Source organism: Nerophis ophidion, linkage group LG03, assembly GCF_033978795.1.
Source record: "Nerophis ophidion isolate RoL-2023_Sa linkage group LG03, RoL_Noph_v1.0, whole genome shotgun sequence".
Lineage (NCBI taxonomy): Eukaryota > Metazoa > Chordata > Actinopteri > Syngnathiformes > Syngnathidae > Nerophis > Nerophis ophidion.
The window spans coordinates 53,455,894-53,470,304 of NC_084613.1; the positions used below are offsets into that span (position 1 = coordinate 53,455,894).

Sequence of the window (14,411 nt, forward strand, 5' to 3'; positions counted from 1 at the left end):
TTGCAGCCATGAAATTCTAAGTTAATTATTATTTGCAAAAAAAAATAAAGTCTATGAATTTGAACATCAAATATCTTGTCTTTGTAGTGCATTCAATTGAATATGGGTTGAAAATGATTTGCAAATTATTGTATTCCGTTTATATTTACATCTAACACAATTTCCCAACTCATATGGAAATGGGGTTTGTATATAAATATTATTAGTGTATCTCCTGGGGGTTAAGTCTCCTTCTGTTTTTAAAAACTAGTAACACATCTGTTTCTAACTTTAATCGAGGGTCATTGATCGTACCACAGTTATAGGCAATGATATGCAAAAGTAACACTTGTGCATAACTTTCTCCTATGCTGCCACGAATATATAAACATATATATATATTATATATATATATATATATATATATATATATACATACATATATGGGGGCGGCATGGCATAGTGGGTAAAGCGGCATGGCGTAGTGGGTAGAGCGGCTGTGCCAGAAACCTGAGGGTTGCAGGTTCGCTTCACACCTATTGACATCCAAATCGCTGCCGTTGTGTCCTTGGGCAGGACACTTCACCCTTGCCCCCGGTGCCGCTCACACCGGTGAATGAATGATGAATGAATGATTGGTGGTGGTCGGAGGGGCCGTAGGCGCATACTGGCAGCCACGCTTCCGTCAGTCTACCCCAGGGCAGCTGTGGCTATAGATGTAGCTTACCACCACCAGGTGTGAATAAATAATGGGTTCCCACTTCTCTGTGAGCGCTTTGAGTATCTAACAATAGAAAAGCGCGATGTAAATCTAATCCATTATTATTATTATATACATATATACATACATATATATACATATATACATACATATTTACATATATACAGTATAAATATATGAATACACATACATACATGTTTATACATATATATCTATACATACATATATATAAATATACATATACATATATATATATACACATACATACATATATATAAATATATATATATATACACATACATACATACATATATATATATGTAATACAATTGCCTCAATTTATATATATATATATATATAAATATATATATATATATATATATATATATATATACATATATATATATATATATATATATATATATATATATATATATATATATATATATGCGTGGGTTCCCTCCGGGTACTCCGGCTTCCTCCCACTTCCAAAGACATGCACCTGGGGATAGGTTGATTGGCAACACTAAATTGGCCCTAGTGTGTGAATGTGAGTGTGAATGTTGTTTGTCTATCTGTGTTGGCCCTGCGATGAGGTGGCGACTTGTCCAGGGTGTACCCCGCCTTCCGCCCGATTGTAGCTGAGATAGGCGCCAGCGCCCCCCGCGACCCCAAAAAGGGATTAAGCGGTAGAAAATGGATGGATGGATGGATGGATATATATATATATATATATATATGTCTTGATTTGATTATCCAGAGAATAGTGCTCGATACCGTGGTAGACATACATACATATATATATATATATATGTATATATATATATATATATATATATATATATATATATATATATATATATATATATATATATATAAATTGAGGCAATTGTATTACTATCATACTTTTTACATAAAGTATTTCAAGATTATATCACGGACTTACCTGATGGTTAACAAGAAGGGTTAATGGGTACCATCCATAGAACACCATAGAGTATTCGCTCATTAAAAACAAGTGGTGGCATATTTTGTACAGTATGAGTACAGTATATATTACTGTTGTGTAGTAATAGCATTGTTATGTCACCTGGGGATGTCTCACTGTCCCGAATGAGGAAGGAGCCCCTTGTGTTTCCAGGAGCGAGCAAGAGTCTCATGGCGTCATTTCTAGAAGTGTTCCTAAAGAACCACCTGCAAACACACAACAGAATGTACATTTTAATAGCAGCTAAACTGTAATGTTTCATGCCTGCGAGCCGGCATTGAGGCATGGCCCTTTTTGTTGTATGGGACGTACGGTTCAGTCTCCACTGTGTTCATTGCAACAAAGTTGTGTGGGATGAAGCCCTGCTGTCCTGTGGTGAGAGACTCTGCCATATACCACTCTGGATCATCCCTGGATGTCATAACAAAGAAGAGTATCATGAGTAAACCGTGTACCATTATGTGGAGGATAGATAAAAAACACATGTCTAATGTTAATCACCAGATGTTGTACTTTGTATTCAGATTACTGAGCTCTTTGTTGAGCAATTGTATTCTGTAGTTTATTTTCTACCTCGGTAATGTAACTGATAGGTCTCACCAGAACACAATGATTGTATCTTCTCCATTCTGGCTGGATGTTTTTTTGTCTGGAGATGCAAGACAAAACGGCACAGAGGCAAGCTTTGTTCCAGTTGCCATAACAGAAATAAACTAATTATAGTCACATTTTGCACATATCTATTTAATTGTGTAATTATTCCTTTAATGTAATGTATTTTTATATTTTATCACGCATACAAAATCATATTAAATGTTTTTATTACTTGTGGTGTGCCTGTGTTACAAAAAAGAGCTGTCAAAATACTAGAGAAAAATACTTGATTCTAGGAAAAAAAATACTAAATAATAAACTGCATGGACGGATACGTTTATTTGATGGGATTTCCCAAGTTAGGACTTGTATATCTAGAAATCAGCTTGACCTTTAAGCTAGAAGTAAGTAATTTATTCTGAAAATAAGCATTATTCAACTTCCATCAATTCTTAAATTAAGTATGCGGGGGAAACCTGAATATCTTATTTGAATATTTAATATTTAAACTAAAATAGGAATAAATATAACTATTTATGCTATGTAAATAGCTTAAAACTAGGGAAATTTCGAGAAATAAAATGTTAAACCCGGGCAAGTGGCAAATAATTTGCAGTGTGATGTGTATTTCCTTTAATGGATCTCCTGAGCTTGTTGGCTACACAACTAGTTTATCTTTGAGTACTAATAAAGTAACTTGACTTAACTTATCTTAACTTAACCTAACCTGACCTAAGGTAAGCTAAGCTAACCTAACCTAACCTAACCTAACCTAACCTAATCTAACGTAACATAACCTAACCTAACCTAACATAACCCAGCACAATGTAACATAATACATTGTGGCCCTCTACTCAGGGTCTCCCCAGGCTAAATCGGGGCCCTAAGCAGAATTTATTTTGGAGCCCCCAAATTCTCTCATGATTACAAGTTTGGACACACCTTTTTTCTTTATGTGAAATTATTTTTATACTTTTTTTAAAATCAAACTTGAATTACAATTTGATGCATGTTTTGTACTAAAACTAATTAATGTCAAATAAATGTGTCAATAGTGCAAAAAACTATTCTCACATCATTAAAACATTAATAATTCATAAAAAATTGTTTTTACTTTTTTAGCACTTTGAGATTTTAACAAAAGTAAAGGGCGTTACAATTTTAATTCATTATTATTATCCATCCATCCATTTTTTTTTACCGTGTTTTCCCTTTGGGGTCGCGGGGGGTGCTTGAGCCTATCTCAGCTACAATCGGGCGGAAGGCGGCGTACACCCTGGACAAGTCGCCACCTCACCGCAGGGCCAACACAGATAGACAGACAACATTCATACTCACATTCACACACTAGGGCCAATTTAGTGTTGCCAATCAACCTATCCCCAGGTGCATGTCTTTGGAAGTGGGAGGAAGTCGGAGTACCCGGAGGGGAACCCACGCATCGACGGGGAGGACATGCAAACTCAACACAGATAGATACAGAGCCCGGGATTGAACCCAGGACTACTCAGGACCTTCGTATTGTGAGGCAGACGCACTAACCCCCCTTCCACTGTGAAGCCCTATTATTATTATTATTATTATTTATTTATTTATTATTATTATCATTATTATTATTATTATTAATCTACAAACCTTTCAAAACACTCCAATCAGGATTAAAACCCAGTACCTTTACCTAACAAGACAATAACCACAGGAGCCAGTGTGATTGAATTGTGAATTTCACCTTTACATTCCTGCCAGCGATGGAAGAAAAAACAGCTTGAAATAAGTTTGCGGTAAAATTTTGTAAAAAGTGCCAAATCATTCATTATTTACATTTTGCATGCGCTTCTTCACGCAAAACAGGCACCCCATGGCCGTATGTTGTGCCTATCGGGGGCGAGGTGGCTCTGCCTCTACCTAACTGTACAGTTTAGTGCAGTGAAGTGATTCTCAAACTGTGGTAGAGTCTGACTCATTATTTAGGTCAGGGTTGTCAAACTCATTCTAGATCAGGGGCTACATGGAGAAAAATCTACCCCCAAGTCAGCCGGAATGGTAAAAGCACAGAACGATAACTTAAAAATACTGCAGATTGTTTTTTTTTGTTTAAAAAATTTACAAATCATAATACTGTTGGGTTTTTATCCACTTGCAAATTATCTTTATTTGTCATTATTTATACTGAATATATTATGTGATAATGTTCAACAGTCAACTCATCTGTGTTAATTTTCAATCTATCAAGATGAAAAAATTATATCAAATTCAAATCACAGGATGTTATTTATGTAGTTTGCTCATTTTCCTCAACTAGTGCATTAACGTTATGTGATTTATTATTTATTTTTTACCATATGTAGCATCATCTACAAAGAAAAAAAGAATCAATCAATGTTTATTTGTATAGCCCTAAGTGTCTCAAAGGGCTGCACAAGCCACAACGACATCCTCGGTTCAGAATTGCTATTGCAACACCTAGTGAACACCTTTAGAACAGCGGTTTCTTTCTTTCAAAAATTTCGGCTCATTTTTATGCTTAGCAAACTCATTCCGCGGGCCGGATAAAACCTGTTAGCGGGCCTGATCCGGCTTGCGGGCCATACATCTGACACCCCTGATTTAGGTACAGTGTTTTATTTTCCTATATTCAAACACAGTGTTATTATTTAATAACTTAACTTAATAACTTAAAGTAACTTTGTATTAGAGTGGCCAAAAATAGTCAATATATTTGTTAATAACAATTAATAATAACACCTGTGCCTTATTTTAATGAATACTTAGGCCTACTACGCTACTGGTGGTACTTGGAGAGCCAAGTGTTTTGGTAAAAAAAGTTTAAGAACCAATGGTTATGTGTAATTGTGACCCTGGTACCAACAATCAATCCATTTTCTACCGCTTATTCCCTTTGGGGTCGCGGGGGGCGCTGGTGCCTATCTCAGCCACAATCGGGTGGAAGGCGGTGTACACCCTGGACAAGTCTCCACCTCATCGCAGGGCCAGCACAGGTAGACAGACAACATTCACACTCACATTCACACACTAGGGCCAATTTAGTGTTGCCAATCAACTTATCCCCAGGTGCATGTCTCTGGAAGTGGGAGGAAGCCGGAGTAACCGGAGGGAACCCACGCAGTCACGAGGAGGACATGCAAACTACACACAGAAAGATCCTGAGCCTGGGATTGAACCCAGGACTACTCAGGACCTTCGTATTGTGAGGCACATGCACTAACCCCACTACCACTGTGCTGTTCCCCCGACCCTGTTACTGTTGGTGACTAATGGCAATCTTGAATCCCAATTGACACAAATCACAATAACGATGTAAACCCAAAAATAACAACACAACAAACACACATTGGGCAACACAAAGAGCAAATTATTTTAAGAAAGCCAAAGTGGTTATTTGATGGAGTCAGTTTGAGGTGTACTGTACTGTATTCAGAGCTCACCGGTTAATTATCTTGAGTTTTTCCCCCTTCTCAAAGCCCAGGTCACCATCATGTTCGGGTTCATAGCTGTAGCACGCTACTGCCAGGATGTCTGCAAATAGATTAACATCCGAAATTTTTGAGCATGAAGTTTTTATTTTTGATGTTAAATGTATAATGACATTGTTTTAAGCTTTATACCAGTGATTCTTAAACTGTGGTATATATATCACTAGTGGTACCCCAAACACACATCAAAAGTGGTAAAGGAATGGCTAAATCAGACTAGAATTAAGGTTTTTGAATGACCTTATTGACTTAAACATGTAGACAATGCTGAAGAAAAAAGTCTATGTCAGAAAACCAACAAATTTAGCTGAACTGCACCCATTTTGTCAAGAGGAGTGGTCAAAAATTCTACCCGAATTTTTTCCCAGAAGCTTGTGGATGGCTACCAAACACGCTTTATTGCAATGAAATTTGCCAAGGGACATATAACCTATATAAATAACATTGCTGTATGTATACTTTTGACCCAGCAGATTTGGTCACATTTTCAGTAGACCCATAATAAATTCAGAAAAGAACCAAAGTTCATGAATGTTTTTTGTGACCAACAAGTATGTGCTCCAATCACTCTATCACAAAAAAATAAGAGTTGGAAAAAATTATTGGAAACTTAAGACAGCAATGACATTCTGTTCTTTAGTGTATGTAAACTTTTGACCATGACTGTATATCTACTTTTGTCTTGTGGTTTAACCTAAATAATGTTACTACTAATAATGTTTTCAACTGCTGCCATTAGGCAGATCATATTAGTGATGTGCGATACCACTGACTTTCTTACGATCTGATATCCCGACTTGTATCAGCGATACCGATACGATACCAAAACTTTGTGCAAACATACCTAATATGTCTGCTAACATTTAATAAGTTGTGTATTTCAAATAAAACATGTCTCATAGCATAAAGAATAAAAGACAGTTATTATTTACTTCAAACACTGAAGTATGTTGAGGTAGTGATGCGAATAACAACATAGCTAAGCTAATAAACCAGAAAAAAATAGGACTAAATCATACAAAGTACACGGAAATGAGGTTTCAAACCATGAAAAAGGAAATGAGTAAAATAACGAAAGCATAAAACAAATGTAATATTAAGAACTATCATCAGAATAAAAACTAATTCACAATTTAATTATATAAACATGTTAACGTGAAAATACTGAACATTTAAAGAACACTCAACAAAAGCGTCCAACATTGACACATTGCCTAATTCACAAGTTTAGTTACTTTTTTTACACTGTGTTCCTGTCAACAATACACATCCTCTCAAATAACGACAGTGTATCCAGAAAGTATTCAGAGCACTTTACTTTTTCCACATTTTATGTTACAGCCTTATCCTAAAATGGAATAAATACATTCTGCACACAGTACCCCATTGGGACAATCTAAAAAGTAATTATGATTTTTTCTGCAATTGTTTGGGAAAAAAAACAAAAAAACCAACACATATACATTAATATTTACAGCCTTTGCTCAACTTGTTGATGCACCTTTGGCAGCAAGTACAGCCTCAAGTCTTTTTTGAATAGGATGCTACAAGCTTGGCACACCTATCTTTTGGCACCTCTCAAACTCCATCAGGTTGGATGGGAAGCTTTGGTTTTGATCCAGAATGTCTTTTTACATTGTTGCATTCATCTTAGTCCAGTCAGGGAGGTGACCAAGAACCCGATGGTCACTCTGTCAGATCTACATAATTCCTCTGTGGAGAGAAGAGAACCTTCCAGAAGGACAACCATTTCTGCAGCAACCCACCAATCAGGCCTGTATAGTAGAATGACCAGATAGATGCCATTTCTTAGTAAAAAGTTTGCCAAAATGCACCTGAAAGACTCTCAGACCAGAAGAAACAACATTTTCTGGTCTGATGAGACAGATAGAACTCTTTGGAGTGAATGCCAGGCGTCATGTTTGGAGGAAACCAGGCACCACTCATAACCAGGCCAATCCCTACAGAGAAGCATGGTGGTGGCAGCATCATGCTCTGGGGATGGTTTTCAGCGGCAAGAACTGGAAGACTCGTCAGAATAGAGGGAACGATGAATGCAACAATGGACAGAGACATCCTTGATGAAAACTAACTTTTCCCATCCAACCCGATGGAGCTTGAGAGGTGCTGCAAAGAAAAATGGGCCAAAAGGAATTGATCGTGAGATCGACAGGCGGATCGGTGCGGCGTCTTTAGTAATGCGGAAGTTGTACTGATCCGTTGTGGTGAAGAAGGAGCTGAGCCGGAAGGCAAAGCTCTCAATTTACCGGTCGATCTACGTTCCCATCCTCACCTATGGTCATGAGCTTTGGGTTATGACCGAAAGGATAAGATCACGGGTACAAGCGGCCGAAATGAGTTTCCTCCGCCGGGGAGCGGGGCTCTCCCTTAGAGATAGGGTGAGAAGCTCTGTCATCCAGGAGGAACTCAAAGTAAAGCCGCTGCTCCTTCACATCGAGAGGAGCCAAATGAGGTGGTTCGGGCATCTGGTCAGGATGCCACCCGAACGCCCCCCTAGGGAGGTGTTTAGGGCACGTCCAACCGGTAGGAGGCCACGGGGAAGACCCAGGACACGTTGGGAAGACTATGTCTCCCGGTTGGCCTGAAAACGCCTCGGGATCCCCCGGGAAGAGCTAGACGAAGTGGCTGGGGAGAGGGAAGTCTGGGTTTCCCTGCTTAGGCTGTTGCCCCCGTGACCCGACCTCGGATAAGCGGAAGATGATGGATGGATGGATGGATGGATGGAATTGGTGAAACTGCCCAAAGATGGGTCTGCCAAGCTTGTGGCCATCCATCCATTTTCTACCGCTTATTCCCTATGGGGTCGCGGGGGGCGCTGGTGACTATCCCAGCTACAATCGGGCGGAAGGCGGCGTACACCCTGGACAAGTCACCACCACATGTATTCAAAACGACTTGAGACTGTAATTGTTGCCAAAGGTGTATCAACAAATTATTGATTATTGTTTTTTTTTTGTTCTATTTTTATCACATTTTCAAAAATTCACATTGTCATTATGGGGCTATTGTCTGTAGAAGTTTGAGGACAAAAATTATTTACTGGTATTTCATTTCAGTAGAAGACTGTAACAAAACAAATTGTGGAAAAAGTGAAGCGGCGTGAATACTTTCCAGATGCACAGTTGATTTGAGGATTGATATTACTGCACAAATACTTGGTATTCGCGGTATTGCTATTTCGGTATCGGGCCACACATCACTTGACCAGGGGTCGGCAACCCTCGGCTCCGGAGCCACATGCCGCTCTTTGACCACTCTGATGTGGCTCAGGCGCATATTTCCCAACCGCCCGGAGAAGTCCGGTAGATTTCTGAATTTCAGTGTTTCTACCAGAAATCTCCCAGGTAAACAGTTTTCGATTTTCACCAAGAAATCAATTTTGAGGGCATGCCGTGATGACAATGCATCTAACACCCTTTCTACAAACCCTGTTTCCATATGAGTTGGGAAATTGTGTTGGATGTAAATATGAATGGAATACAATGATTTGCAAATCATTTTCAACCCATATTCAGTTGAATATGCTACAAAGACAACATATTTGATATTCAAACTGCTAAACTTTTTTTCCCCTGCAAATAATCATTAGCGTTAGAATTTGATGCTAGCAACACGTGACAATGAAGTTGGGAAATAAATACTGATAAAGTTGAGAAATTCTCATCAAACACTTATTTGGAAAATCCCACAGGTGTGCAGGCTAATTGGGAACAGGTGGGTGCCATGGTTGGGTATAAAAGCAGCTTCCATGAAATGCTAAGTAATTCACAAACAAGGATGGGGCGAGGGTCACCAATTTGTAAGCAAATTATCGAACAGTTTTAGAACAACATTTCTCAACGAGCTATTGCAAGGAATTTAGGGATTTTACCATCTACGGCCTATAAAATATCAAAAGGTTCAGAGAATCTGGAGAAATCACTGCACGTAAACGATGATATTACTGACCGTTGATCCCTCAGGCGCTACTGCATCAAAAACAGACATCAGTGTGTAAAGGATATCACCACATGGGGTCAGGAACACTTCATAAAACCACTGTCAGTAAAAACAGTTGGTTGCTACATCTGTAAGTGCAAGTTGAAACTCTACTATGCAAAGCAAAACCCATTTATCAACAACACCAAGAAAAGTTGCTGGCTTCGCTGGGCCCGAGCTCATCTAAGATGGACTGATGCAAAGTGGAAAGGTGTTTTGTGGTCTGACGAGTCCACATTTAAAATTATATTTGGAAACTGTGGACGTGGTGTCCTCCGGAACAAAGAGGAAAATAACCATCCGGATTGTTATAGGCGCGAAGTTCAAAAGCCAGCATCTGTGATGGTATGGGGGTGTATTAGAGTCCAAGGCATGGGTAACTTACACATCTGTGAAGGCACCATTAATGCTGAATGGTCCATACAGGTTTTGGAGCAACATATGTTGTCATCCAAGCAACGTTATCATGGACACCCCTGCTTATTTCAGCAAGACAATGCCAAGCCACGTGTTACAACAGCGTGGTTTCGTACTAAAAGAGTGCAGGTACTTTTCTGGCCCGCCTGCAGTCCAGACCTGTCTCCCAATAAAAATGTGTGGTGTATTATGAAGCGTAAAATACGACAGCGAAACCCCCGACTGCTGAACGACTGAAGCTCTACATAAAACAAGAATGGGGAAGAATTCCACTTTCAAAGCTTCAACAATTAGTTTCCTCAGTTCCCAAACGTTTATTGAGTGCTGTTAAAAGAAAAGGTGATGTAACACTGTGAAGATGTTCAACATCCATCCAACCATCCATTTTCTACCGCTTATTCCCTTTTGGCGTTGCGGGGGGCGCTGGCGCTTATCTCAGCTACAATCGGGCGGAAGGCGCGATACACCCTGGACAAGCCGCCACCTCATCACAGGGCCAACACAGATAGACAGACAACATTCACACTCCCATTCACACACTAGGGGCCAATTTGGTGTTGCCAATCAACCTATCCCCAGGTGCATGTCTTTGGAAGTGGGAGGAAGCCGGAGTACCTGGAGGGAACCCACACATTCACGGGGAGAACATGCAAACTCTACACAGAAAGATCCCGAGCCTGGGACAGAACCCAGGACTGCAGGACCTTCGTATTGTGAGGCAAACGCACTAACCCCTCTACCACCGTGAAGCCCAGATGTTCAACAATACCCTGAAAATATTGGTGACTGTGATCACATTGGTCACAATCGCCTTACATGACATGTTCTGATCGTCAAATGCCTGTTATATAATATAGATGTACAGCATACACTAAGTTTTATTTTTGGACACATACTGTACTCTTACATGTATATTGTTGTTCCTTTTAGTTCTTACGGTGTTTCCAAAAGTAAAGATCATAAGTGCAGAGAGTGTTACCATATTTCAGCCAGGGTTGCTAAAATATTAATTATTAGTTCTTACACACAAATAGATGGAATCCACTGTACCTGGTAGAGGAGATGAAGGTGGTGAAGCCGGAATCAGCTGATCTGTGTACTAGATACGGTCAACAAGATAAAAATGTACTACATTACAGCAACCAAAAATAATATGTACAGTATTTTTCTATTAGCCAGACTTACGTAACACTTACAGTACAATAAATTAATATGCGAGCATGCTTTTAGTAAAACTTGCACTTACGGGATTGCAGGTTTGTGGAGGTTTGGGACAGTTACAGTGCTCACAAATCTCATCCAAGTTCTCGATCCATTCAGTGTCCGAGTACTCAGAACTGAAGTTACAGCCCATCTTTTCTGCAAGATAATCATCGTTTTATTATACTTAATAAAGTTAGCTGTTAACGATGAAGGGTTTGATCTGTGATAGTACATTTTATACATTGAAATTCAGACCATAAGAGTCCGATTTGGACTGTAGAAAGTCTAAATGTTCGGTAAGTTTTGTGATGCTTTCAAAAGGAAGCCCTGCAGTAAAAAATGGATACACAACAGCATTCGAACCAAATTGTTCGAATAGAATAAATGCTGGCAATTCAATTGCATATTTTGTCAATTTAACAGAAAAACTGTTACAGAAGAAAAAACTGTGTTTTTTAACATCACATGGTTCCCATGGGAGCAAAACCAGGTCAGTGGGCTAATTGCAGAATCCATCTTCCCAAAGTCATGGGAAAAATTATGCAGACTAAGCCTCCAAGGAATAAACCACATGCATTTTTTCCTTGACTATCCTCCCTTATACTTTCAGTTGAGAGCAAACAAAAGTCAGCATTTTCCACTGAGGGGCTTTTCTTATGATCTGCAGCTGAAGCTCTTCCAAAATAAACCTAGCTAATTGTTATCATTTGCATTTTTTTATACATTGAAGATCCAGTACGAGTTACCAAATAAGGACTTGTATTTATATGCCTACTTTTGTACAACAGACAGATAAATGCATATATGCGTGCTCTGCAGTGGACAATTGAGGACATGCATAACAGGGCTATTTTCTATGAAATTCAAACCTAAAAAAACAAACAAAAAAATAAAACAATATAATAAGTTTACACTGTGTAACTTCTGTAAATGTAGACAATACAAAGTAGGCATCATGGTTTTACTACACTTACAAGGAATAATTATATCAATATTAATACAATATTTACATTTGTTGATAATGTGCATCTTATATATATATATATATATATATATATATATATATATATATACATACATATGTATATATATATGTATATATATACATATATATATACATACGGTGTGTGTACATATATATACTGTATTTATATATATATTAGGGGTGTGGGAAAAAATCGATTCGAATACGAATCGCGATTCTCACGTTGTGCGATTCAGAATCGATTCTCTTTTTTTTTTTAAATAGATTTTTTATTTTTATTTTTTTTATCAATCCAACAAACCAATACACATCAATACCATAACAATGCAATCCAATTCCAAAACCAAACCTGACCCAGCAACACTCAGAACTGCAATAAACAGAGCAATTAAGAGGAGACACAAACACGACACAGAACAAACCAAAAGTAGTGAAACAAAAATGAATATTATCAACAATATTAGTTATAATTTCAGCATAGCAGGGATTAAAAATCCCTCTTTTACATTATCATTTGACATTTATAAAAAAAAAGAGAAAAAAAAGAACAATGGTGTCACAGTGGCTTACACTTGCATCGCATCTCATAAGCTTGACAACACACTGTGTCCAATGTTTTCACAAAGATAAAATAAGTCATATTTTTGGTTCGTTTAATAGTTAAAACAAATTTACATTATTGCAATCAGTTGATAAAACATTGTCCTTTTCAATTATAAAAGCTTTTTAAAAAAAATCTACTACTCTGCTAGCAACTCAGCAGACTGGGGTAGATCCTACTGAAATCCTATGTATTAAATGAATACAGAATTGTCTTGAATTGGAAAAATATCGTTTTTGAATCGAGAATCGCGTTGAATCGAAAAAAATCAATATATAATCAAATCGCGACCCCAAGAATCGATATTGAATCGAATCGTGGGACACCCAAATATTCGCAACCCTAATATATATGATATTTCACCTTTGTATATTTACAATACCACTCACCTTTTTCCGATATGAAATGTGACTTCACGCACCCAATAGTATCAGAATTAAGGTTCCCCCATAGATATTTGTCTATAAAAGCTGATCTTTGGCAATCACTTTTCACCACTCCTGCTGTAAAGATATCATCATCCGCCTGTCTTGTTTGAAATAAGTCATTTCTGGGAGTGCTAGCGTGTGTCTGCACACACTCACACACACACAACACACACACACACACACACACACACACACACACACACACACACACACACACACACGCACACACACGCACACACACACGCACACACACACACACACACACACACACACACACACACACACGCACACACACACAAACACACACACACGCACACACACACATACACGCACACACACACACAAATACACACACACGTACAGAAAGGAACACACTTTGAAAAAACAAAAAACGAAGAAGAGCGACCAAGAATGCTTCCTGTCGTTGAGAGGATGAGGGTTTCTCTGCACGCATTTGACAGGTGCTCAGTGTACAAGCGTTGTAGCTGAAGAAAATGTTTGGCTACATAGCAAAGGGGTCAGGAGAACACTTTAGTCATGATTGCTCTTGTACACACCGGCAGTGGTGTTTTTGTGTCTATGAATAGTTGGCATGACACCAGCCTTTTTACTTACAGAAACCTTGCGGACTCATTTGCTCTTTTACTTTCAGGTTCTCCACCATTGTCATTCTTGTACATGCATAGACCAGAAAAATTACACTATTATAAATCATCACAAAAATGCATCCGCACATCATCAACTGTTTGGGGTTGGTGTCACAATAACCCATCAGCTGCCACATTCTGTGTATGATACTAATACGTGCCCAGTGCCCAGCAATTGAACGTTTCAGCCCATTGTTGCTTTCATTTATATATATTTTTTTCTACAATAACCTCCAAAATAACTTTTTTACAAACTTAATTTAGTTGGGATTTTTACAGCGAACACATGGACAAAAAACTTGATCTAAACATAAAGATGTCTCAGATGAAATAGTGCAAAACGTAAGGGAAAGAA

General features: G+C 38.4%; 1 protein-coding gene across 2 annotated transcripts in view; it reads right to left on the bottom strand.

Annotated features, from left to right (window-relative positions):
- The window catches only part of lck (LCK proto-oncogene, Src family tyrosine kinase), a 46,380-nt gene extending 32,788 nt beyond the window's left edge, over positions 1-13,592 (bottom strand). The window contains exons 1-6 of one of the 2 annotated variants that reach the window (XM_061895598.1): positions 13,371-13,591; positions 11,439-11,551; positions 11,243-11,291; positions 5,729-5,819; positions 2,001-2,099; positions 1,791-1,894 (exon numbers count right to left, since the gene is read on the bottom strand). In XM_061895598.1, the coding sequence (XP_061751582.1) occupies positions 1,791-1,894; positions 2,001-2,099; positions 5,729-5,819; positions 11,243-11,291; positions 11,439-11,546 (451 nt within the window). In that variant the 5' untranslated portion in view covers positions 11,547-11,551; positions 13,371-13,591. Of the gene's footprint in view, positions 1-1,790; positions 1,895-2,000; positions 2,100-5,728; positions 5,820-11,242; positions 11,292-11,438; positions 11,552-13,370 lie in introns of both variants that reach the window. The other variant, XM_061895599.1, reaches the window with a different exon arrangement.
- Positions 13,593-14,411: the final 819 nt, after the last annotated feature.